The sequence below is a fragment of the Xylocopa sonorina genome, chromosome 5, assembly GCF_050948175.1.
Source record: "Xylocopa sonorina isolate GNS202 chromosome 5, iyXylSono1_principal, whole genome shotgun sequence".
Lineage (NCBI taxonomy): Eukaryota > Metazoa > Arthropoda > Insecta > Hymenoptera > Apidae > Xylocopa > Xylocopa sonorina.
Window position 1 is genome coordinate 8,567,928 of NC_135197.1, and position 25,842 is coordinate 8,593,769.

At 43.1% G+C, this 25,842-nt stretch overlaps 1 protein-coding gene across 23 annotated transcripts in view; it reads left to right on the plus strand.

Moving 5' to 3' along the window:
• Positions 1-25,842, plus strand: part of Patronin (calmodulin-regulated spectrin-associated protein patronin) — a 68,115-nt gene that overhangs the window by 38,724 nt on the left and 3,549 nt on the right. For 5 of the 23 annotated variants that reach the window (XM_076895634.1, XM_076895638.1, XM_076895639.1 and 2 more), the window contains exons 2-22: positions 4,082-4,177; positions 9,809-10,024; positions 10,353-10,807; positions 11,393-11,508; positions 12,378-12,488; positions 14,524-14,611; positions 15,151-15,370; positions 15,971-16,475; positions 17,074-17,240; positions 18,796-18,972; positions 20,621-20,754; positions 20,835-20,988; positions 21,074-21,272; positions 21,536-21,762; positions 22,377-22,551; positions 22,698-22,978; positions 23,081-23,359; positions 23,432-23,668; positions 23,750-23,930; positions 24,695-24,814; positions 25,490-25,585. In XM_076895634.1, the coding sequence (XP_076751749.1) occupies positions 4,082-4,177; positions 9,809-10,024; positions 10,353-10,807; positions 11,393-11,508; positions 12,378-12,488; positions 14,524-14,611; positions 15,151-15,370; positions 15,971-16,475; positions 17,074-17,240; positions 18,796-18,972; positions 20,621-20,754; positions 20,835-20,988; positions 21,074-21,272; positions 21,536-21,762; positions 22,377-22,551; positions 22,698-22,978; positions 23,081-23,359; positions 23,432-23,668; positions 23,750-23,930; positions 24,695-24,814; positions 25,490-25,585 (4,234 nt within the window). Of the gene's footprint in view, positions 1-4,081; positions 4,178-5,237; positions 5,366-9,808; positions 10,025-10,352; positions 10,808-11,392; positions 11,509-12,377; positions 12,489-14,523; positions 14,612-15,150; positions 15,371-15,970; positions 16,476-17,073; positions 17,241-18,795; positions 18,973-20,620; positions 20,755-20,834; positions 20,989-21,073; positions 21,273-21,535; positions 21,763-22,376; positions 22,552-22,697; positions 22,979-23,080; positions 23,360-23,431; positions 23,669-23,749; positions 23,931-24,694; positions 24,815-25,489; positions 25,586-25,842 lie in introns of those variants that run through there. The other 18 variants (XM_076895636.1, XM_076895642.1, XM_076895647.1 and 15 more) reach the window with 12 other exon arrangements.

Sequence of the window (25,842 nt, forward strand, 5' to 3'; positions counted from 1 at the left end):
GTGTGCATTTTATACTGTACTCTTTTTTACTCTTTCGGGTCGAGTGGGTTAAAAGCTGTCCCACCTTTTGCCTAGCTTTTTATCCGTGCTAGGATAGACGTATTTTAACTCGACTCTCGAAAGGCTGAAGTTACTCGTTTCAGAATTTTAAGATTATTTACTTTTATTTGAAACATTAATCGCGTTTGGAATTACCATATGTCTCAGTCTGTAATAAAGGATATATTGAAATATTATAATTTTACTTTTCTCATTTCGAGTAATTTCCAAGTATCTTCTTCAAAATCGCGTGGCTTGGAGAGTTAAAATAAATTTCAGAAAAGAGCATTGGCAACGAGCGTTCTTCGCGTTTCTCTTGCGAAACTTCAAAGACCTTTCCTACTTTCCAAAATTTAATTTTGTTGATTTATACGTGTGCAGCTGATCGAGCAACGCCAGAGCATCGCAATTTATTGAAATCTAATTACGGATAATGGAGTTATTCCTTTACTGTCGAGGGTGACTCGTCGACAGATGTTTTTCCGTTCTTAATTACCAGACGAGTTATTAACCGATCACTTTGATACCGTGACGCGTGTATAAAAAAAAATCTACCACGGGGTTCGTGTGTTCGAACCGCATTTAATCAACCATAACGCAACATTGCCCCGACAATGTCGTTAAACGAATAATGTCACCAAGGAGGAACGACGTCCTATAAATTTAATTAACGGTGCCACTTTTTACAAACACTTTGACGCGGAAAATGGAACGTGGCGAGGTCCCAGACGCTTTAAAACGGCTTAAAGTTATTACTCTGGTACAAAATTACAAGATTAAAAATACTGTAGAATTATAAAAATAATATATCAATATAGAATCTATAATATTAATAAAATATCGTTAATGCTATTAAATATCCATGGAATATCTAACGAAAATCGGATTAAAAATATTTGCGAGTCACATTCTTCTTCGCGTTAACAATCACGAAATAATTGCTGCGTATACTCCTCCCAATTAGTCGCCTTTGAACGTTAATTCGAAATCGAACGTATCGTCAACAGTCTATCGTTCGTCTAAAGAAAATGTGCTCTATCAATATACACATACCGATCGTCCCAGGATGTCTTACATAAAAAAATGTAGAGACTGTCAAAATATTGACGGCAAATATTGATCGTCTGTACACAGAGGAATGTTTACAAGCACGAGTGTTAGAAATTTCCTCGGTTCGTTTAAAGATGTTCCTTTAGATAGAAGAAGCGTTACTACTTACTGGCACAGCCACTCCTAACTTCCGCCAGCCCCCAACCTTACGTATTCACTCCTTTTACTGGAAATTATCGCACAAGTCGATCCATCGCACAGAATTATTCTTGTGGTCGATATTTGGCGCCCTGTAAATTAAAGAAAATTATGCAGACGCGCATACAAGCGAATGTTTCTATTCTACATCGCGAAATATGGAAAATTTCCAGAAAAATTGCTCCCCTCGACTCAGAAATTGGTTGAAAAACGTTTTTCAAAATTCCAACTTTTCCACTACGTTTCACCACGCCACGCAGACTCACTTTTCGCGGATATTCGATGGATAATTTATTTAAGCAGTTCTCGAATACCCGTTCGAGCTTTTCGCTCGCGAAATGGGGCGTAAAGCGTTATTCAGGGTCGTCTATTCCGAAGAATGACGAGCGCACGTTACAACAATGGTTCCGTCGGTCGATAACAATGATCAGGCAGACTTCATTGACCCCCTTAACTTGCTCACATCCCAGAGCCTCGCCCAATGTTGTAAAATCGAGGCTCCTCCTCGCCCAAATACGCGCGCATTCGCGATAACCGCCCTCGTGGCTGCCCAAATTACGTCACCTCAGCTGTTATCGTAATTAAACGCGGAATCCGCGACGACTCCGCGAATTAATTAATTAGTTCGCGCGGTTCGACGCTCCTCAGGGTTCGTTTACTCTCGCGAACCTTCAATTTCGACGCGAAGTCCAGAATTTTTATTTCGATGATGCCATACGCGTCCTCGAAGGTTAATTATTCTTCACTTTAATTTTTAGGGTTCCATTTCTATGAAATATGTTGGTTTTCGTTGGAAACCAAATACAAAAATGAATCTCTCGTCCTTGAGTGAGAAGAGATGGCATTTTTTTTACAGATACATGCACACACATGATTAGTAATCGACTTTAACTTTAGTTCAGCTCTGTAGAGAGAGTCCAAAGCAAAGGTCACTTGCAGCGTGGAGATAAAGAAAATTATAGACAAATAAATCGCTATTAGTTATTTATAAAACCCATTTCCAACAGAATGCGTTGAAAATAAACGCGTACGTCTCCTACCCTCTGGTATTTCCTGTACTTTGTTACAACTTCCTTCGCGACTTTCTTCCTTCAAGAGAAAAGAGACTATCCACTCGCAAGTGGTAGAATTAAAAAAAAAAAATTAACTTAAACGATAAGAGAATCAAATATTAATATACATCGTTGATACTCTAGTTAATTAGGTGACGAATTGTAGACACGCGTTTTTCCAGCAATTTCTAGGAAATTTAATTCAAGCTAATGTCAAAGTATTCCTGCGATCTGAAATTGAAGCGTGTCGCCGTTCGCGTTGCGCAACGCGAATCTGCGAGAACAAAATTTGTCACAGCCCCTGGCGCGTATCGTCGTACGTCGCGAGATAGAAATGCTGTCAGAAAGTTCGCTTGAAATTGTTGGAATAAATCGTGGAATCGCGCGAGATCGTGGACGGTTTGTTCGGAGGTTTTTGCGATGGATCGAGAGTGTCGCGAGAGTTCCATCGAAGACCGTTTTACGCTGCTGAGGGTGGAACTGCGACGGGGTGGCAGACGAATTTAGGGAACAACGGGACGCTTGAATATTTGACTATACAATAAGACGTGAAGAAGCGTCTCGAGTGGCTGGTGAAGTGGCTTATCTTTTTTGTTTGGAGAAAGGTGTTCGAAACACCGAGGTGCGATACCGCGATAAGTAACGACCGATAGTCGTTTGTTGATCTCGCACACATTTCACAGACAGTACATTACGCGTTTTTCAACTTTCGATTCACGAACTTTGCATAAAAATATAAATTTCCAGAGGTGTGAAATTGCTTCGTCGCTTCAGAAACTATTGGCCTATCAATCAAGCGATGTATTAAAAAGAAATAAATGTTAACTTCGATTGCTTCTCTAATTTTATGAGAGTACGCGAATTGTAATATGATTTTCAATCGTGAAACGTAGTCTGACTGGAAGAGAGGAAAAGGAATAAACGAGCGACTCTGTTTCTAACGTTCGTTAAGATTCCAGAAACGTTGATTGAGAAACGGAAAGAGGGTTTCTATGATTTTTTGTATCTCGTTGAAAGAGGAAGAACTCTGAATATTCTAAGAGCAGCTCTGAACCGTACTGGTATTCTTATTTGCGAATGAAAGAGCCGAGCGAGTTGGGTGCACATGTGATTCGTAGTCTCGAGGATATCATCGCGATATTATCAGATTCTTTTTACCCAAGAGCTTGCGATCGGTGAGCCAATTTCACGGAGAATAAAAATTCTAACACGAAAACTCAAGCGGTTTACACGGTTATCTACAATTAATGTATCTTTTCTCCTTTCTTTTTCATTAAGGATGATACAAGTCTTCCATCAATTATATCACCGACGATAATGATGTACAGTAATAATTACGCTGCGAGATATAACTCGCAACGTTGCGAGAGCGCAGCGATTACAGTTTACTACCGTTTATTTAATCAATTACCCTGGGCACCGCTCCATTAAGTCTTTATAACAGCGTCCATAAATTAATTTCCCGCAACAAAGTGTTCGATATTAATTATTCGTCTGTTTATCATCGAATATAGATTCAGGGGAACCAGGAAGCACGTAAATCCTTGCTGCCAATGGATATCATTATCATTATCAAGAACCGTTTAATAGTAATCGCGTCCTTTTTTAAAGTACCATTCGTCCTTTCAGCGTTTACATTTGTTATGCTGCGAAATAAAAATCTAGTTATTAGCCACGATCGGATCTCGTTCTCGCAGGTTGGAAGTAATAATTACCGAGTACCTTCTATTTTATTGTTGCAGGCCAAACAGCGTGCCTCCGTGAAATGGCTTCTCTCAAAGGCGTACAACAATCGAGTGCCAGAAAACCTTCGTGAGCCGTACTATGTCGATCATGAGGTATGTAATCACGATTTTATTTATCCCAATCGAACAGCAAAATAAAAACTTCCTGCAACATTCATACCACGTTAATTAGTTAACGATCTCTTAAATCGACCAGCAGCGTTCTCCAAAACCATCGAACCCAATCAGATCGAATGGCGATCGAACAGCAAAATAAAAACTTCCTGCAACATTCATACCACGTTAATTAGTTAACGATCTCTTAAATCGTCCAGCAGCGTTCTCCAAAACCATCGAACCCAATCAAATCGAATGGCGATCGTTCAGACGACCGTCTCTATCGTTCGACTCGCAGCGTTCGCTTTCAACCGCGCGAGGATCGCGCAGGAGGTGCCATCGCGGTACCAGCCAGCCTTTTAACGCGTCCTGAAAGAACACTTTTGCGGCGCGCGTCGTTTATTTCGCGTCGAGGTGAAAACCGGCCGCTGGCGTGAAAGGCGCGACGAGGCTGTTGGACGTTCGCCCCGAGACACGCTAATAAAGTTTCCGCGGAAAGGATGCCCCGGACCGAACTTCGATAATGAGCGCGGTAACCGCGAGAAACTTTCACGAGGTGGGAAACGGCAGACATCGAGCCACGCTCGGATTATCCCTGTCACTTAAATCCTGCTCGATTCGACAGAAGTCGACTTTGGTCCTTGTTCGACTCGGCTGGGATCCTTCGACCTCTTCTCGCATCGACAGAAGCGATCTAATATTCCGTTTTTGACTATTAAAAATTGCAATTCTGCTTCTCGTTGAAGTAGAGACGTAAGAACGAAATCGAATTTTAATTTCGAGAGAGATTAACCATATCTTAGAGAAACATCTCTCTAATCTCGTCTCGTTAGAATACAAATAAACAAGTATCGTTACGCTATTAAATCGTACAACTTCACATGTGTATGCATAGAAAGCTTTCGCGTTTGATCCAGTTAAACCAATCGAATTACCACGCGATCGCACCGCAGGGACGACCTGCTACGCGATGGCCAGTGAATGCATGGCACCCTCGCGAGAAACGTCCCCGTCCTCTTGTAAATTCGTTCCGTTTCGCGCCGCGTTTGCACCAGGATGCGTTCGACAGAGGAACATCAGCTATCCGCGACGCGAAAGCAATCCTCTGGGTATCGATCCACCGTCCAGACACCATCGAGATTCACGAGCGAGAAGGAGTTGTTCAAGGCGCTCGGATGCCGCCAGGTGAGACCCTTGAACTTCGAAAGTCCGGTCGAGCGATCTGCGCTCGAAGGTAGAAGGGAGGTTCGGTGAAAGGGAGAACGCGTTGCCTTGCCTCTCTGCAAGGATATCGTACGATCTTCTCGTCGTGCGACCACACCGTGCAGCGTTGACCCTTCGCGTGTCGGGACATTTTTTTTTTCGTTACGTTACCAATGTCACCGTGGCGAAGCCAGCGGAGTGCAAAGGGGTGGACAGTTGGTCTTCGATATTTTGAGTCTGTCGCGTGTTATTTTATTGTTTTCGTTATTGCTGCAATGGTTTCTATCGTAGGTGTTTCGAGAGGAGCGCGTAGTGGTAAAAAAAGCGCTACTTGGGCTGCAACGCGAACTATTTTAATTAAGTTTCTTTGGTACTTGGAGCTGAGTATATCGAGTCGAAATTGTTGGAGGTACGATAGTTCCATCGATAATAAATGCGTGCTGGTATTGGCAAGACAACGACGCATCGCGAAAGTAAAGGAATATCCCAATTAACCAGCAAGGAAAGTTTAAGGAAGGTCCATTTCCAGACCGTTACCCCTTTAACGAGACACGGCGCACGCCTCGATACTCTTTGTTCCTACGATAATGAATTCGGCCACGATCTCTCTGGTATCGCCTGATTAACCACCAGGAATCCCTCTTTCGTTACCCTTTCCTTTTTCACGCGCGAGACGCGACGCTTCTCGCGAGGCGTTTGTCCAGACGCGTTCGTTTCGTACTTGAACCTTTGTTAGAACAATCAGTCTGCTCGCAGAGTCGGTCTTCGCTTTCTTTCTCAAGCCAAAAGTGTAATCTGACGATGATTACGACTCTTTCTCTGCTGCAGGAACAATGGAGGAGACGCTGGCTCTTCTCCAGCTAGACGCTATCGTGTCTCGCTGCTTTCTTCGCCTGCAGAGTCGACGGATGCGATATTTAGTCGATCGTTTACACTGGTTTGCGTCTTTATCCCGTTGAAGCTCTCGTTGTTTCGTCTCTTGTTAAGATTTACGTAGAAATTCGTCTTTACTCGCGTTTCGACTCAGCGAGGGAGACTGTTCGTTCTCCAAGGTCGTTCATTAATGGGATACACCACTGTACTTACGTTTCATTGCAGCCATGCACTTGTACGGCTATCGTTAATTACGTAGATAGACAGAGGCGTTGCTCGAGCGAGAAAGGGTGCGTAGAAATATTTCTAAAGTCGTTCAGAGACTTCCCTCTTTGTTCTCCGGGGTTGTTCGCGTGTCCTCGCCACTCTCGAGGGTCGTGGGGCTTTTCGCCTGGCCTGTTTCGCGTTTATCGACTCGTACCAGCCGTTTCTACGACGTCATCTGTCCCCACGAAACCAAAACCGTTTTCCCAGACTTTCCATCGCCTTCCCCAGCTGTCGACCGCAAACGCGATATTCTGGGCTCCTGAAATGCTTCCCCAACAAGGGTGAACCACGAAGTATGGACAGTATAAGCAAATATGTCCGCGGATAGTCGGCAAACAAACTTCCGTGCGCTCGCTAACAGCCTTTAATCTTCGAGAAATACTTCCTCGTCCCGAGGGGTGATCTAGAACTTTATTTTTTCGTCTCGCGTATCGTTTATCGTGGAATATCTTAGATAACGTCTTCAGAAATTGAAAAAAAAAATATGTCAGATTGCAAGAGACTGTGCTCGACTCTGTTCTATTTGTGTCTGTTCGAGAGATATGCTTTCGAATCGAAACACAGCGCACACAAAATGGAAGAGCGAGAGTAAACGCTCGACGCGTGCACCCTCGCGAGTCGCGCGGTTGAATGAAATTCCTGAACGTAGATCGGTCCGCGTCTACGGCTGCTTCTGCGCAAATTTATGGCGTCCTTGGACGGCGTTTACGAAGCGTTTATTCGACCGTGGATGAAAAAAGAGGAACTGGTTCCCCCTTGGCTCTCTCATTTTCATTCACCGCGGGGGAATCTCTTTGTTCGAGCGACCGTGATTTCGTCCTTTCCTCCCTTTTTTCGTCTTCAAATTTTCTTCTTTAAATCGCAATCTCGCTGGAAGTTAATCGCGTCTGAGAAACAAGCGCGACGTGGACAGCCAGTGTACCTTCAAATCTGAAGTAGTTCGAAGAGACTCCATTACTCTGCGTCGATCGTTTCGTTTCTCTGCGATCAATGCTGAAAACCTGCTGCGTCACGAACAACGCGATAGATCTCGAAACTTCTCGTCGTAGCGTGAATATAATTCTGAATTCTCTGAAAGGTTGGTCCAGCTCTCTGAAAGTTCCGTTCCGCGCTCTGCGATGGATTTTAACGAACGGCGCTCGAAACACGTTCGTTCGCAGGCAGAAACCGAGAACCAATAATCGCGACGACCAACGGCTGCTTTTGTGTACGCGTACGTGTGGAGAGAAGATCGAACGTGCTATGAGCTGCGTCACGTTCCTGTCGTAAAGTTGCGCACGGCTCGGACGATTCCAGTGACCGACAGAAACGGCCAACTCCGGCCTAATTTCTTTTCTCGAGCGAAACAGGATCGTAAAGGGGGAGAGGCGAGTTTCCACGTTTGCCCCGGGACCCGTCGACCGTTCCAGTAAAAACGACCGGACTAACGCGAGATCCAGTTTCCGCGGATCTGGGTAAATCGTACACAGCTGGATCTAAAACTGTTCTACGACGGTATTTCCGTATTATTTCTCTTATCGAACCGTACACCATCTTCGCGCTTTAATTACGCGGCATAGAAACGGTTTATTAATCCAGGAAACGTCGAATCGATTTTACTCCACGGTAGAAAGGTATCTCGAGTATTTCAGGTTTTTATCAGCCCATCGATTATTCCAATTTAAAGGCGTTTCAATATTTCAAACGAAATACTCGAGTGGATAATTTAACGAGAGGAGAAAATTTCCTTCGTCCCCCCAAGAGCAACGGACGTGAATATATAGTTCAGCTCACGTATTCTCAAGAAATTGCATTTCACTACTAGACTCGATTCAAAGTGATATATTGGCTGCTCGAGCAGAAGTGAGATTGTAATCGCGTTTAATTACCCGATTATGTATATCGTAGTCCAGAGAAGTCTGAGCCGTCTCGTCGATGGCGCTGGCGCTGGCGAGAATAACCGAATCGTCGAGAGATGTGTATAGAAACCAGCTGCTTGTTAAACGCCATGGCAGGTAATTACAGAAATTTCCGTCACGTAAAAGTATCATGAAAATTCATACGGCGATCCGACGAATCGCTCATCCTCGTTTTCGCCAAGGCTTTCAGCGGGTCTCGCACGCGATGGATCTTGGATGATGGCGCGTGTTGCACCGCGACCGTTTGGCGACAATGGCCGCGAGCGGAGTGTCCCCGTGTATTTCCGTTACCACGACGCGCCGTCTCGAGTTCTTCGCGTCTCCACACCGGAAATTACGGAATACTAATATTTGCACGCCGTGTCTGCCGGATATTTCTACGCGGGTCGACCTGCGCTCCGCGCGATATTGTGTTTCAGGCCTCCCCCTATCGCGCCTCGGATCTATTAGTCGCGATACCGATTTTTCCAGCCAGAGCTTCCTCTTTCGCTCACATTTTTTTTTCTCTTCTTTCCTTGGTGGGATTTTCGCATGAATTGTCTGATTCGACGAGGACAGCCACTTGTGGATCGTCGTTAACTGTTATTGGATTTAAACGGCGTCGTCAGTTGTTATGTTTTTTTTTTTTGACACGAGATTTTGAGATATCCAATTGGAAAGCGCCATTGGAACGGTGCTTCCATGTTTTTTTTTTTTAAATATAGTAGTATGTAATATACGAAATATTTTCCTAAATATATTATCAAGAGTTAATCTTGCATTATTGTTGTATCAATCTCAATATGGTCAGCCCATTCGCGTAATCCGAGAAAATGGAAAATTAGCTCGAATCGCCAAAATTTAATATCGCGGCAATAGTCTACATTTTTATAAGTCCAATTACTCCTTCGTTACAATTAAAATCACAACCTTCCATTTTTATCGAAACCTTTTGCCTCTAACCGAGAGAAATACTGTAATCTGCGAGGAAAACTCCTCGCGCGTACGAGCTTACGATGCAAATCAGCCGATGGTGGCCGAGTTTTAATGTTTTAAGTTCAAAAGTGAAACAATTTAATATTGAATTTAATATCGTCCCGACGGGGACCACATTATATTTTTCACCCTTCGGGTATTACTGCGGGGTATCGCGATAGAATCCCCGCAGGGGACACTAGAACCGCAATTGGGAAGTTTGTACGGTTTCTTGGGTACACGGTTTGCGTATATAGCGTACGCAAACCTATTACACACGAGGCGTACGCGTCTAATACAGAGACACTGTGGGTGTTCCTAATTAAAAACGTATGAAACGATCCTCCGCGGTTCTGCCGCGCGATGGGTGGCAGCGAGGGTGCACCATCTCATCGACGCCTCGCGAGACTCGTCCCGAATTCTTCTGTTCAAGGATCAAGAACACCTGAAGCCGCAGATCGTCCACGCGCTCTCCAATGCGGAACTCTACTGTCTGGCGTTGGCGAACATCTATTCGGATCCAAATTACCACAATCAGAATCACTACGGTATCCTCCAGGCCCTCGCCAGAAAGGGCGTCTACCTCGCGGAGCCGAACAATACTCAACTCACCGAAACGATCCTCATTCAAAATTCACCACTCAAGATGGTAAGATACCAGCTACTTTTTCCTTTTTTTTTTATGGCGTATTGTTAACGACGCTCCATTCAAACAGCGACCAAGAACCAACGTGGAACAATACGATCGAGATAAAGCGATAATACAGAAACCCAATTAGGGTAACGTGGAACGGTACGAGGAGGGAGAGAAAAAGTTTTCTCCCCTCTCGCGAGTCCCCCTGACTTCGAAACGAGTTCAGCCGCGTGTTGTTCGCGAGCTATTTCAAGACTACACTTCCCTCATTCCACAAAGGCAAAGCGATATTTAAAATATGATCCTGCTAAATAATAATAAACCTGTATTCTCTGGTTTCCAGTCGGCGCATATGGCTGTGATAGAGGGCCTGATGATCTTGTACGCGAAGGAAGTGGTCACGGGGGACCGCGTGGTCTCAGCGATCCGCCGTTTCGACCCGCAGGCGGAAGTGGACGTGCCGTCGGACCACGAGAAGGGCCTCCTCCTCTGGATCAGCCACGCGTCGCACGCGCTGATCGCCAAGATCCAGGCGGAGGAGGGCGCCGGCGATAAAACGCGACTGCCAGAGCTGCCGGCTGCCAAGGACTTCCAATCGTTGTGCGACGGCGTGGGGCTGGCCGCCGTCGTCGCGTTCTACTGCCCTGGCGAGCTCAACTGGATGGACATCCGGGTGTCGAAGAGACCGTCGGTGGCGGACGCCCTCCACAATCTGTCGCTGGTCCACGCGTTCTGCAACAGATGCTTACCCTATTCCATTTTTCATATGCAACCAGAGGACGTCACGTATATGAGGGGGTAAGAGGGACTGATGGGGCTCCATTCAACCCCCCTCAATTACCCAGCTTCTCGTTTTTTGCAAATGCAACTAGCGACGGATTTGTAGATTATAGCTTGGTGCTTCTTCGGTTGCTCAGAGACTTTTAATACTTGTGATCATTCGCTGAGATTTTTGTTTTAACTCGAGGAGACGTATCGGTTAATAATTTCGCTATCCTTTTGCTTTCTAATTCCTTTCTCTTTGCGGTTCGTTTTCCTTTATTTAAGTATTTGAATGTTGTTGAGACTTGAACGTTTCAGTTATTTATTGAATTCTTCCAAATCTCGTTTGTGACTCTCGACGAGTTATAGCAGAGAGTGAGAGATCGAAAGAAAAGAGAACTCTGTGGTAAAGGAAGTGGTTTCAGTTGGTGATCACCAAGGATCTTCGGTCGACGATCACAGTAGAATGGGGGTTACTTTAATACGAGATGTAAAATTGTAATCGTCACCAAGCTTGATCTCTCGCTAGTCTCACGAATAGAGTCCACTGTTTGTAGAATTTTATGTGGTTTCATCTTTCGTCATCAGAGTCTCACAGCGTGTACGTTTTCTCTTCGACAGGTCGATGAAGCAAAATTTAGTCGTTTTCCTGGCGGACATGTACAACGTGTTGGAGATTCATCCGGCGAAATGCGTACGTTATCCTGGCGAGGAGAGGGCGATGCAGTTCTTAGATGGTACGTAAACTATTAAAAAACGCCGGTACGGCCATTACCGATTAAGAGAAGCATTCGCAGAGATTTGTTCGACACTATGAACGCACCCTTTGATCAGTAAGGGCTCATGAACCTTGGTATCGAATCAATGTGATTGGTGAAGGCTGCGTACATTCTGTATTGGACTTACCCGTTCTATAATTTATTTTATTATACTTTTTTTCCATGGAATCCCGTTCCCGTTGCGAGCAATGAAGGTGCGCGTACAATTTCTCTCTGTACAAGATTATCTTCAAGCGTGTACCATTGTAATTACTTTTTCACGATCTATGCGTACAGGTGTGATTCGTGAAACGTTTCTGCTAAGATAGATTTTAGACGAGGAGAGAAGGAGTTGCTCGCAGTTGGAACGGCATCACGCTTTTTATCAGTGTCAGTACACACACTCGTTCCCAGTCTCGAGATCCAGGTCCTTAGCAGCGACTAATAAACGCATCTGTATCTCTTTATTTTTCTATGTACGAACGAAACGGTTAAGTCGAACCATTCTTTTTAACAGTTTATAATATGTGATATTTAATAGAATTTCCTTTGAAGAGAGAAAGAGTGAGAGAGATTGAGAAATGGAGAAATGAATTGCAAAAGAAATGAGATGAAAGAAAATGAAAAGAAATGAGAACGTAAAGAAGGACTAAAAAAAAAAAAAAAAAAAAAAAAAAACAACAGCGACGATCCTCCACGTAATTATGTCACTAAATGTAAAACTGTAATATTTCCATATATTTCTATGGCGTAACCTTCTTGATGCTTGCCAACAACGCTATCCTCGCCTTCTTCTTTCGTCAACTTCCGGTTGCCAATGAACGAATACGGTGCGGTGACGGGTGCAGCCTGCCCGCGCAATAGTCATGGCGTAGCTCATAAAAGAAGTCTGCCACAGTCTATAGCTCCGATACCTGATCTGAGAAGCAACCTCTCCGTATCCGCGCCAGGCTTCACAGGTACCCATACGTTACCAAACAACCAAAAATCATGAAACTGGGTGGTCCTCTTCTTGTCGATCGCGCGTGGCTCGATTGGTTGACGCGTCGATTTCAATTCGTTTAAATATCGAACACACGTCTGAAGTTCAGAAACAAAAAAAAAAAAAAATAGTAACAATACGAAAGTGTTCAGGTCTTCCGTGGGATCAAAATATCCTTTCGAGTTTGTCGTTTGTTCCTCGATGTATTATTTTTTTCTTTTTTTTTTTCCTCCTGTTTTTACGTATGTACATTCTTTCGATCCCTTTGGGTTTTCTGTTTCTGGTCTTTCTTGGATTTTTACTACATTTTAAATGCGACGCATTTTCGCCTTCCTTCGAGCGAGTCGCGATACCGCGAGGTACCGTGAATACGTGCGCGAATTCACTTTCGTTGGCATTCCGACCTCGTTAGATAACGGGTCCTGCTTATCGATTTTTCTTTTCCACTTTTTTCTTCCCCCTTTTAAGTTTCACGAATATTTCCCAGGCGAAACGAAGAGATGTCGGTCTGAAATGCTCTCTGAATTCGTTGCAATAAAATTCTAAACAATATTCGTGCAGGTATATACGGTACAGTTGCATTTTCTTTTTTCTATACAATATAAAGAAAAAAAAGAAAACTATAAATTTTGATACCTTCAATTTCTTTACGTGATCCTTTCTCAAAAAGTAGCGACTCGAATTATCTTTATTACACTTTAACAGCAACGTTTCCCTACGATTCTGAATTCTGCGCAGAGATAGAGGGGGCGGTAAAAGTTCGAGCTTAGAGAATCGAAAAGTAAACGCTCCTCAGCTTGACGAGGACTGAAACGAGTCACACCGCAGAAGTCGATCGATACCTATTTTATCGGCTGCCAATGAAACACGAAGAGAAATGCGTTCAGCATTTAAAACGTGGCCAATTTGTTTAGTTTAGCTGTGTAACAAAGCGCAGATGTTAACTAGGCGCACTGCTTCTTACTAACCATATTATTTACGTGTACATCATGAATTAATGCCATGACGATTATTATAGCGAGTCTCTAACCACTGTTATAGAGCTGCATGACAAACGTTTGTTCCGCGCGTTTTGGTTTTTCTTGCGACAAACGAACATATAAGTATAATCTATCTCTTTTTTTATTTTTTATTTTTTTTTACGTTTCTTTCTCTCGTTCCCGCCGTTTCGTTGCCGCTTGCGTTCACGTTAGCTTCCCTTTCGTTCCCTTCGTTCTGCATGACGCCTCCACTTGTCTTGTGTCACGTTGAATGAGGCAGGGAGAGAAGTCTCGGCGATTCATTAAATCTATCCACTCCATATTAAGTTAGTATACTTGTTTTGCAACGTACATTGTCTACGTTATTGCGTGTATCGTAATTTTCGTCTATTGTGTCCGTTCTGCGTACCCATCTCCTCCTTTTGTTTCACTTCGTACTGGTTCCGTATTGGGTTGTCAATTATTTTTCTCTTTCGTTTTATGTTTTCGTTGTTGTTGTTGTTTATTGTTATTGTTGTTGTTGTTGTTGCGTGTGACACACATTACCACGAACAGTAATAGCGAACAGTTTTTTTTTAGAGACTTTAGTCTTCTTGTACAGCATCGATTGTTACGTACGTTCTCGGTGTACAGCGGTTACACGCTCTAGCTTGCGTTTCGTTACAATAGTTAACACGTTCGAGCTCGACACTCGTGTGCTTCGAAATTTCTACGATTTTCCATCTTTTCTATCAGCCGTATGGAATTTTATCGAGCAAATTTTATTCTTACACAGCGACTGTCGAACGGTTTCGTGTGTCGATGTTAGAGAAAAAGAGAACTCGTTTGTACGCATTTTATAGTACGATAGAAATTTCGCACATGATACTTGCTCGACGTGTAAACACGTCTCGTGCAATCGTAGCGTTTGTAAAAATGATTGTAAAGAGACTGTTTCACACGTCGAGCGTCTGATCGCTGACTTAGACATTGGTCACTATTTTTACTGTATACCTAGCTGAACGATCGCTACAGTGTTTGATTGTTTTCTAGCTGCGAAAGCATCGTCCTCGTCCTCGTCCACCGTGAAGAAGTCGCAGTCGTTGCAACAAACTGCCGAAAGTTACACCCACGACGACAGGTAACGTATTCCAATCTGAAACGACGGACACGAACGCGCAGCATCCCTCTCCTCCTTCATTCCTCGACAAATTATACAGCGAGTAACTTGAAAAGTAGAATCACGTTAGTAATCATACGATCGTTTGGTCGCGATTACTAAGAAGACTCGCGACGATTCTTGGAAAGACAAATAACAGTCTCCTCTCCGATCTGCACTGCATTCAACTCGTTGATTTATCAGAGGAAGAATTCAGAGCACATTGGTATAGTTTGAATGGAACAGTTTCGATGGGAGTACATTTAAAGCGCGCTAGCTTTCTGTTGGAAAGAATAGTCGAAGCTACTTTTCTTTCCAACTATCGTCAAACTCAATTAGCGTCACGATAATACAAAGCATCGAAGTTACGTGAAAACTGTGTCGAGCAAAGCCATGAATTTCTCATTGGATTGTCCACGCTCCCAACGAAACCACCCTCGCGGATCCTCAGAGAGTTCGTGTTCGTTCGTGAAGGATCGAGAGCACGATTGATCACTGACTAAAACGATTTGCTTTCGCAGACGAGCGGGTAGCGAAGAAAGTTTCGTGGTCCATCGCGGCAAAGGCATTCCTACGTTGAGCTCCGTGGCGGACGAGAAATCGGTAACTAGAGCGGACGCCGCTGGTCGGCCGAGCAACTGGGAAGATCAGAGGAGAAGCTCGTACGCTGGCCGGCGTTCAAGGCGTAACAGCGTCTCGGACGACTCTCAGCTGACCATCGAGAATTTTGGCGGATCTCAGGTGAGAAACGGAAACTGGGCCGCGCGGGGCCTGCTTGACGCGCGCGATGGACTTTCAGACTTGTCTGTCGCGACGAAAATTCGAGGTGGAAGAGCTATCAAGAAAAAGGGAAGTTTGCGATGCGCACGAGAAACATTGGCTTCCTAAATCGACAAGCGTTCTCGCACCTTTTACTTTGTAGAGCGAGAAAAGCTCTGGATTGCTCTTGACAGAGCTTTTCCTCTCTTTCTCAGCTGCTGCAAACTCTTGCTTTCTTCGTTCGCTGAGAGACGAAGGATCGCGTGGCAAACGTCCTGTGCAAGATACGTCCACGGATTGCATCGAGCTTGCACGAGGACGCGTGTCTACAGACAAGTCTGCAAATCTGTACGGTCGCAACGGGAATGTAAGATGGTCTCGACGATTGGTACCACTTGCTACCTATTCGAGTCCCGTGGCATCGATTAGCCGGCTTTTTTTCGGCAATCAGAGCACGTGTACCTTGGCGTTTGACCAAAATTCTTAAGGACCGTGGTATATTTGCGCGGCGACCGTGCGCGCGCGCGTGTTGCGAAGCTTTTTGAGGAGGGGAACGATCGAGTGAGGACGTTTCCTGTGCAGGATAATTTACACAACTTCGGTAGAAATCCAGACAAGGAGGTGGGGCCGCAGATCGGGAAGCGAAGCACCACAGAGCCGACGCTGCCGGCGAGGTCCAGCGTTCAGGACGTGTACGGTAGCGGTGTGCGGTATATACTGTTCGATAACGGCTACGACAAGGAGGAACCGTGTAGATTTAGAAGGCAAGCCTCGTACTGTAGGCTGGACAACGTCGCGCTCAAGCAAATTTTACATTCCAGTGAGAACGATCATTCAGAAGGGGACACGTCCAAGCTAGCAAGCTTCGCGAATCTAAGCAGGCAAAGCTCCGAGAAAGGTATTAACCTGACCTATACGGAACAGGAACGCGACGATAGTAAATCGAACGCGTCGAGCAAGAAACAGGGCCAGACCAATGGCAACGGGAACGGCGAGAAGAAAACTACGTTCGCCACGTTACCCAACACAACGACATGGCAGCAGCAGTGTAACCAACAGTCTCAGCAAGTGGAACAACACTCTACTGGTACGTGTTACTCGATCGAAGCGGCGCCAGGCAGTTCGTTTTTGTACAGGGTGTTCGCGACCAACCCTGGGAGAAATTTTAAGGGTTGATCTCGAAGATCGAAGTGGAAGAGAATTGATGAACCTGCTTGGCAGACACTGACAAACTCGAATCGTCCGTTTAAATTTCTTTCAGCAGCGATCTACCGAACACTTTGTACACTGTACAAAGACAGAGGATCGTTATCTTCGTAGCGATGAGCAGACTGCCATCTTTAATATAATAGATGACGCGACATTTGGTATTTAGAATGTGATCTTTGCACGAAAGATGACTGAAAAGACAGAGTTATGCGAGAGGATTAGCTTGCAATTGAAGACGGAAACGTAATACGTGAGATTAAGATTCCGACGGTGCGTGCAGTTTATTTTCAAAGATGGCAGAAGCATCCTCGTCGTTGCAGAGGATTTTCCCTCTTGCAATCTTCGTGGTGTGTTTATTTCATTTTTTCTTAGCACCAACTTCGTTGGACGTGCTTGAAAGAAATTTTTCTTCGCGTATCGTCACTTTGCTAGTTCAGCTGGAATAATTAAAATAAATTGTAACCATCCTCCTGTAGACGAGAACGGTGGTAACACGATTATGGCCTCGCAGCTGAATAATATTAGACTGAAGCTGGAAGAGAAACGTCGTTACATAGAGAACGAGAAAAGGAGGATGGAAGTGGTGATGTCGAAGCAGCGCCAAAAAGTGGGCAAGGCCGCGTTCCTGCAGGCTGTCACCAAGGTAAAACGCGTGATTTACGTTCGAGACGAACGATCGCGGACTTTACGTTTCTCATTTTTGACTCACGGTTGAGTTTCATTACAGCCCGACTCACTATCATGGCCTTTTTAATGATTTGTTTCCTTCAATAGAAAGTAGAAACATATGTACACTCGATCATTTTGTTATCATCTTCAATTGTACTCTGTAACGAGAAAGCGGAATTTCCCATTGTTATATAAAGCTAGACACAAATGCGATATTGAAACGAAACAGAACATTGAACGCAGCCATGAGGTACATGAAAATTTAGCCACGGGTGTTTAGTATATATAGACAGTGCATAATTGTATTGTACGTCGGACAACGAGAGGTTTCTTTTTCTTCTGCGAGAACCATTTCTTTCTAGATTCACTGTGCAACACGATAGTTATTGTATATTTGCCTCTACGTTTTTTTTTTTTTTTCGATTTCGTATCTGGCTGTGTATATTACTATATCCGATTATTTTCCAAGTAGCGTGCAAGCCAGCTTGCGATAATAACGTTTTATTTCAGGTAAACGCCGCATACGTATTTTCCGATACTTGTTCGTTTCCTTTCGTAACATTTGTATTATTGTTATATCGTTAGCTTCTCAATTAATGAATTGTTTTGCGTGTAGTTGCAAATGGGTGACAATATAATCTGTTGATGGCTATCATTTATTAATGCAGATAATATTTATTGCCAGCTATACTGTTTTAATACGTTTTCTTTTCTCTTTCACACCTTTCAGCTGTACTTGGTGGTAAGTGCATGCTGATACGATCGAATTTACGTTGTTACAGAACACTAAATTGACCGTAGTCTACTACACAGACTGTGTATAATAAAATAGGCTGTCGATACCCTGGATGAAACTCCGGGCGTTTCCGCTTCTCTTTTCGTACATAAAAATATCTCTAAACAAGCCAGTAATACGAATACTGAATCGCGTAACGATTGGACTTAATCTGGTGACGGGTATGCATGCCTTACGTTTCAGTTGCTAAAACGATAACTTTTAACCGGGAAAGTTACGCATGAACTGACCAATCTCTAATCTAGCCAAAATTAACTCTAGCAAAGACGAAGAGTTCGAAATTTAGTCCGAACTGAGATTGTATCAACAACCGGTAGATCCAAAGTAGCGAGAGATCTGTTCACGTTTAGAAAGATTAGAAAATAACTGTTAAACAACCGCTATGTAGTACGTGTCTTTTTCTATGATTATCAAATAATCAAGTATAGAGAGAAAACTGTTCACTTTCACAATTTAGTTGAGGACGCAATTGCACCATGAATATTTTCTTTGAAAAAAAAAAAATATTTATATATATATGTACGTACCAAGTCGTGCGATAGTTGAAGAGAGCCCACTGGCAATGATGTATTTGCAAGTCTTTGAATTGGCTTTGGCATTTAGTGCTTGAATGTTACGTACATTTGGCCGTGGAGAAGCCCGACCATGGTGTTGTGGTGGTTGGTGACATATTGGACTCGGCATATGCGGACTCCAAGTACTTAACAAGGCACGGTGGTTGGGCTGGTTGCAGGGTAAGGTTAAATCTCCCTCTTCGTCAACGTCTGGGGGGGACAGTCCGGCTGAAATCGGTCCCCCCACTCCTGTAACCTCCGGATCATCGGGGGAGACCCCGACAAGTGTTTCCGAGGCGCCCCCCGTTACCCAACAACCCTCTCAAGAAAAACCACAGAGACCCTTCTCGCTCAAGGTACGATATTACGACAACAAGTTGTTTCTGTAGACCAGATCTCTGCGACTGGAGCCTGCACGGCTGGCAAACTTTCACGCTTCGCGTAGAAGGACCTCCTCGTGGTGGGATAGGCAAGAGGAGTGTGAAAGTACCTGTGGAAAGATAGAATGCACGTTGTAAAAAGATGAAAGTTCGCTTCTTCGAGGAACAATAAAGCGTCGCTATGGAAAAGTCTTACCTTTCAAGCGTCTCGAGCGGTTGCCTATGCTTGGTCAATGATAACAACCAGTTTTGCTTTTCAGGAGGCAAGTTTGGGACCAGCTAGTCTCCGCTCCGTGTCGCTAGTTAACTCTCCAGTTGTGCATAGTACAAAGGTAGACAGTGAATACGTGCATAGGCTTGCAGGCACTCTAAATTAGTCGGACGAAGTGTATGGGCTTTCTGATACGTACCATTGCAGTTATCCCACCATGATTCTGGTCGAAAACTTTGCCAGCACAGGCACCAGTTGCACAAGCCTGCTGTAGACGAACATTTGAAGCAGAGATATTTGTTGATCCGTCTAGCAATTTACATACATTGCTTATGTATGGCTTCTAGACATTCGTTGACTTTCTTTTGTACCGTCGCTTCGAGGAACACTGTTAAAACAAAAATTTTGATTACTCTTTAATACACGAAACATGTAAAGAGCAGTAATACAATACGCCTTAGTATGCTGTAAGCAAGATAGGATATGTGCTTCGTACAATTTCTTTCAATTACACGATGATTCCAGTTAGTTTGATTTTCTTTCATTTTTTTCGTTCTTTTTTTTTTTCTTTTTTTTTTTTTAACTACGAATGATCATTCCGCTTCTTGTCGCTTACATTTAGCCATAGAGGAAAACGAAACAGTCCCAAACGCATTCTGTGGTCTTTGATCAAGTTTGCCATTCTGTTCCCACGTTTCAACTGCAATCTTGTATTATACAACATCGCTCTCGGAACGCATGGTACAGTACTAAACACTCCCTGGACAAGAATCTATATAATCTATATAGAGATGTGTGTTGGAATTCTCTCAATTGAAATTCTTGTTTGCGGTGGTGGTTCTTTACACTTGTGTTCTACGTACGCTCTAGCACAGACAACTTTTAACAACAAAACCAGTCTTACATTGTGATACATGTGTATTGTGCGTATGAATACTATTAACTGGACTGACTTAATGTTATATATGTATATCTTTACCCCAAGTAGTTAACTCTGTAGACATTGGTCTGTGTTAATCTTATCTGATTCTCCACTTCGGTGGAAAATCGTAATCAAAGGCAATCCTAGTACTTGCGACTAAACTTGTAAGAATAAGGTTTTACCAGATTGACTCTGAAGAGCTTTAGGTCATCGACATTACGGATTTCCGAGCGAAACGATTATTAGAAGCAATAGTCTATTATTTCTCACATACATCTATTGTTTCATTGTATACTTACAAGTAGATTTTACGATCTTAAATCACACTTTCCTTTATACATGATCACTGAGGCTGTAAATTTGTCACGAACTGTTAACTGTACAACAATGGATGAGATACTTGTAGGTGTACGCTATACCAATCGTATCGGTGAACGTTCTCCTTTGCATCATCTGAGTAATCGTTCAATATTTTATATCGACAACTGTAGGAAATTAGCGAAGATGTTCGGGACGTCGAACATAAATGGTTGGAGCACGATGGTAACGCGCCGTTCATTGAAACCAGGCGTACACCGGACATCGAGAATATGGATCTCGAGCAGTACCATCAGTCCATATCGCAGTTAGTATCTACTTTCATTGTGATGATGTAGTTAGACGTGCATTTGATTTCCCGAACTTTGTTGAACTTTCATACCACAGGATGAACAACAGTCTGAGTGAAATACAAGCGGACATACAACGTTTGGCGAACCAACAGAATCAGATACAACAACAGCACCTAATGACGCAACACCAGCAACAAATGCAACAACAACTTCAGCAGCTGCAAAGCCTTAGCCAGCAACATATGCAAGTGAGCGTTGCCTCTGTGTCTATCGCTTGGTACCTATCCTTCATCGCGAGCTAATACGTGTTTTATTCTATTTTTTATCGTTTAGAATTTTGGAATGCAACCTATGAATCCGTTAACGTCGAAACTACAAGACACTCAGCAGTCGCAGTTCTATCTACACGATCAGCCGCAATTGCACAGAAGAATGTGGGGTCAACCGCCACCAACGCAAAGTTTAGCGAATGAGATGGCTGCTGTGGGTTATCAACAATCAATGGATCCAAGATACACTGCACAACCAACAGGTATAGAATATGTGCACAGTTTCATGAATTTAGATAGTATCTGGATTAATTAAACTCTAAAGTGGGAACAAAAAATAACATCCTATATACCGTAAGAGATACCAGAACCGTAAATCGTAGTAGAAAACTGCATTAAGTAATTTGCACTGGAAAGTACCGTATTTGGATGTAGGGTATACCTAAGAACGGCGAAATAGAAGCCATCCGACTGATTACACCGCGATTAAAATTTTCTAAATGAATACGGACTGCATAATTTATAGCTTATCAACAAGATATGCGTTTGTATCAAGATACACGGAATTGGGCAGCACCTCAGCAAAAAGGATTTGTTTTGCACGATACCTCGCAAGAACCGAGATACCTCAACGGTGGAGATCATAGTCTTTGTAATAATCAAATGAGTCAGCCTGGTTCTACATATCCGTCATCTGCATCTATATTTAATCAAACACCACCATCCTCTGCTAGTCCACAACATCGTAATGCTGTGAGTATAAATTTTCATTGTTTTGTGTATTTTAATTAATAAACCGACTTTTAATACCATATATTCCTGGTATCTGCAAATATAATGGGAAAATATGAAAGCATGCAAACTATATATATTTTTATAATGACAGTTTCAATTAACAGCAGAATTTAATGTAATTATTGACATGGTCCACTATTAGGATTGCACATTGTTTTCGACATATTTCCTGGTCAGTCAAACAGCAAACGAATTGCTTTGTACATATATATATAAGTGAGCAGCAGTCATGGAACCAGTTAGTGATGTAATGCACATTTATAGATACTCTCTTGACACTTAGCACAGCAGACGCTACTCGCTTTGAAGTTTCGACGTTCGAACGCTCCTGACGTACCGCGATATTATCTGCTTTTGTTTTCGATAGTATTCAAAGAAGTACGATAAAAAAATGCGGTTTTTTCATTCATCTAGCATTACTAGCACGTACAACTATCATTATGAGGTTCGTTTATTTGCGATTGTTCTTTTTTTTTTAGAATGGTTACGCCTATTATATTGCGCTGTATCAGTTAATTAGACCGTGTTATTTTAATGTATTCGTGATCGAATTTTCCATTTTTGCAATGTAGGTCCATCGAATAAGTCAGTTAATGAGTGAAAGTCCCGAACCAAAAAGGCCAAGTGTGCATCACATACCGATTAAGTGCGAGAGTCCCACCGAAAAGAGGCAAGTTACTACGTTACACACACCAGTTCCAGCTCCACCTGTTGATGATATGAAGCCTCAGAATATATCTTTCATTGGTAAATATCTTTTATCCCACCTTCCCGTTTACGTTTAGAACGCGTATAACTATAAGCGGCGCGACGCTACCGAGAGAGACTCATCGCCGTTTACAATTTTTTTCTTCCCATCATCTTTTCGTTCACCTCGTTCATATGTTTTAAAGGGAATGACGATGAGCTTACGCACGGTATAAAAGGTTTAAACATCACGTCCGGCAGCCGCACATATAGAATCCCATCACCAACTAGACCTTCGATATCACGTAATTCATTTCAACCTCATCCATCATTAAGAGAAGCCACACCATCCCCGTCAGGTACACCAGAGGTAACGCCTTTAGATCCGACAGACGCTGGCGAGAAAGGATTCTACATTTGCTTCGACAACGACGCGCCGAAGAAACCTAAACCGACTCTTAGAGTGAAGCGAACATCTCCCAAGAAGGTGAATACATTCTGCAAGCAACATTTCTGCAAGTGCTAGTGTCTGTAACAGCGCAAGCGAGTGACTGTAGAATTTAATAATACATCTTTCATATTGCTCTAGGAAAGAACCGTATCCTCGTATGTCGATAACGACGATTATACGATGCGTCCCGATTCCCCGTCTGCCGCTATAATTGACAGACAGAAACAGCTGGAGGCTCAACGAGATCTAGATCGGGAGAAGCAACGCCAGACCGACGAACGAGAGTTCCAACGGCAAGAAACGAGGGACAAGGAGATGGAAAGAGAGAAGCTAAGAGAACGACACGATATTGGTGGAGAAAGTCGACAATCCGGAGTTGGTCTGATAATCGGAACTCAATTGGCAAATCCTGATCCGGTAAGCTTACGCGGCTGACTCTATTTAATTTCATTCGTTGTCATACGTATCTTGTTGAATATATCGTTACAGAATTCTCTGGATGAGATGGAACGGAAGAAAGAGCGTATAATGCTGCTGTCGTTGCAAAGAAGGCAGCGGCAAGAAGAGATGAAAGAGAGGAAGGAGGCGGAGGCACAAGCGCGTCGAGAACAAGAGAAATTAAAGGCAGAGGAAAGAGCGCGTAAAAAGGAAGAGGAGAGGCAACGAAGAGCAGCTATTTTGGAACAGCATAAAGTCAAGAAGGCGATTGAAGAGGCAGAAAGAGAAGTGGGTGCTCCTTCTTAGCTTTCTGTTGTTATGGTGTTCTTTTAATTGAATTGATCACTAGAGATCGTCGTTGCTATTTAGGGAAAAGTTATCGATAAAGAGCTTCTCAATGCAATAAAGCCGACGAAACTACGCAATAAGACTGCAACAACGACCCGGCCACGACCGAAAACGATTCACGTGGATGCTGGCGCGGAGTTGGATTCCGGTGCTCTCACGCCAAGCCGCGGGAAAAAGGGTTCTTCCTCTAATCTAAGTACAGGTATAACCAACGCGTCTGATTGATTCGGTAGTGTTGCCATAATTACTCGTGTTGCAATGATCAGTGTTTCTTGGAGATTAAACTTGCGTACACTTAACACTTCGAGCGCGGAGGAACGTAATTTTCTTTTTGCTTTCGATGTCAATTATTTCTAACTTTTTGAAACTAGTATATATGGACATCGTAGCGCTCGAAGGGTTAAAGGATCAAGTAAAATACATGCACAGTTTAAAAAGAGTGGTATTTGCACACGATCATGTGACGATACTCCACTATAAACACGTACCAAATCGTCTCCAAGACAACAATCACCACTGCTGTCGTAACAAGAGTGTATCCCTTTGTTACAATTTTCCAATAGCGACAGTTTCTCAATGTTGTATTGTAATTGCATTCATTCTTTGCATGGCGAAGATTCGGAAGTCAGAAAAGTTTTGTTTTCTTTGCGTTTTTTTTTTTTTCGTTTTTTCTCTACCCCCGTTTAACGTAACGCCGTCTCTTTGTGATACTGAGTTTGTTGTTAGTGTTCTCTTTTGTTTTACGAGATCTCTGTCTCTCTCTTTCACCCAGTCACGATTTCACGAAGCTCCAAATTTTCTCGCCCACACTAGTTTATCCGCACGATAACGTCTCGGAGACGTGTCTAACCGGCTCGCGTAAACTGTAAACCGATCACGTATATATCTCGTAGACACTAATTCGAATAAACTAGAACGGTAAAGAAAATTCGAGCTGATTTGTTTGCACTAACACACTTACTGTAGCGTCGCTGACCTCCCCGACGATGAGGCGAGACTACTACCGAGGCTCGCAGGACAGTCTCACTGCTGCCCATTTCGATGAACGACGTTCCGGCCCTCTTTATCGGGGCGGCAGTCTCAGGGGTATGCACACCACACACTCTCTGACTCGCATACGTATCTAATACAACACATAAATATATATTTGTTAGCTTTACATAAAAGAAACATATATGAGAAGCTACACAAGTATAGATCGCTCGGATGGTACGTCGACGGTTGACTGCACGCGAATATTCCTGTCGATCACGAATTTAATTCCACATTGTAAATTAAATTCGTATCGCTCGTTAAATTGGAAGAAGAACGAGCATGGAATAATTTACGCTGCAAACCATCGATGTATCGTTCCACGTGACTATCGACACACCGATTGGAATGTTTTGCCCCTTGTTCTTATCGAACGTAATAATTTAACGGGGATATTTGATCAATTCTTTGCGAATCAATTGAATAAAATAACAAATTGCCTTGTACGTAACGGGAAACATGCGATATATATATATTGTGTGCGATACGTTTTCTTTTCAAAATTATTAATTTTTAACATACGAATGATCTATATTAGAGCACTTTTTGTTTTGTACGATTTTGCATGCTTTAAATTTGATTTTGAATATTCGTTGATTAGTGTAATGTCGTAGCAAAAGATATTCTTGAAAACTGTTATAATAACTATCTATCTATCTATATATATGTAATATCTAGTATCATCTTGGAGAGGAACTAATTGATCGTAATAGAGGTACCCTATTTTAGTATCTTCCGTAGATTCACCCGACGACGGTAGAGGTTCCTCGCCTTGTCGAAGTATGAATCAACTTGGCCGACGTGGTTCCTACAAAACATCTAGAGGTGGGTTCGACAATTGTTTTATTAGAACGAATGCCGTATCATGTTCCTTAAACGTTTGGCTTGACGAAAGTAGACTCGTTGCAGGATGTATCACTGGTATGGGCAGCTACAGTATGAGATCTTTACAATGTTGATATATTTCATTAGCGTGTTTGATTATTCTCTCGGAATTACCTAAGTAAAAGGTTACTTAAGGGGTATGACTTTACTTTTTTTTTTTTAAGTAGCGCCTTTATAGTAGACATCTTTCAGTTGGA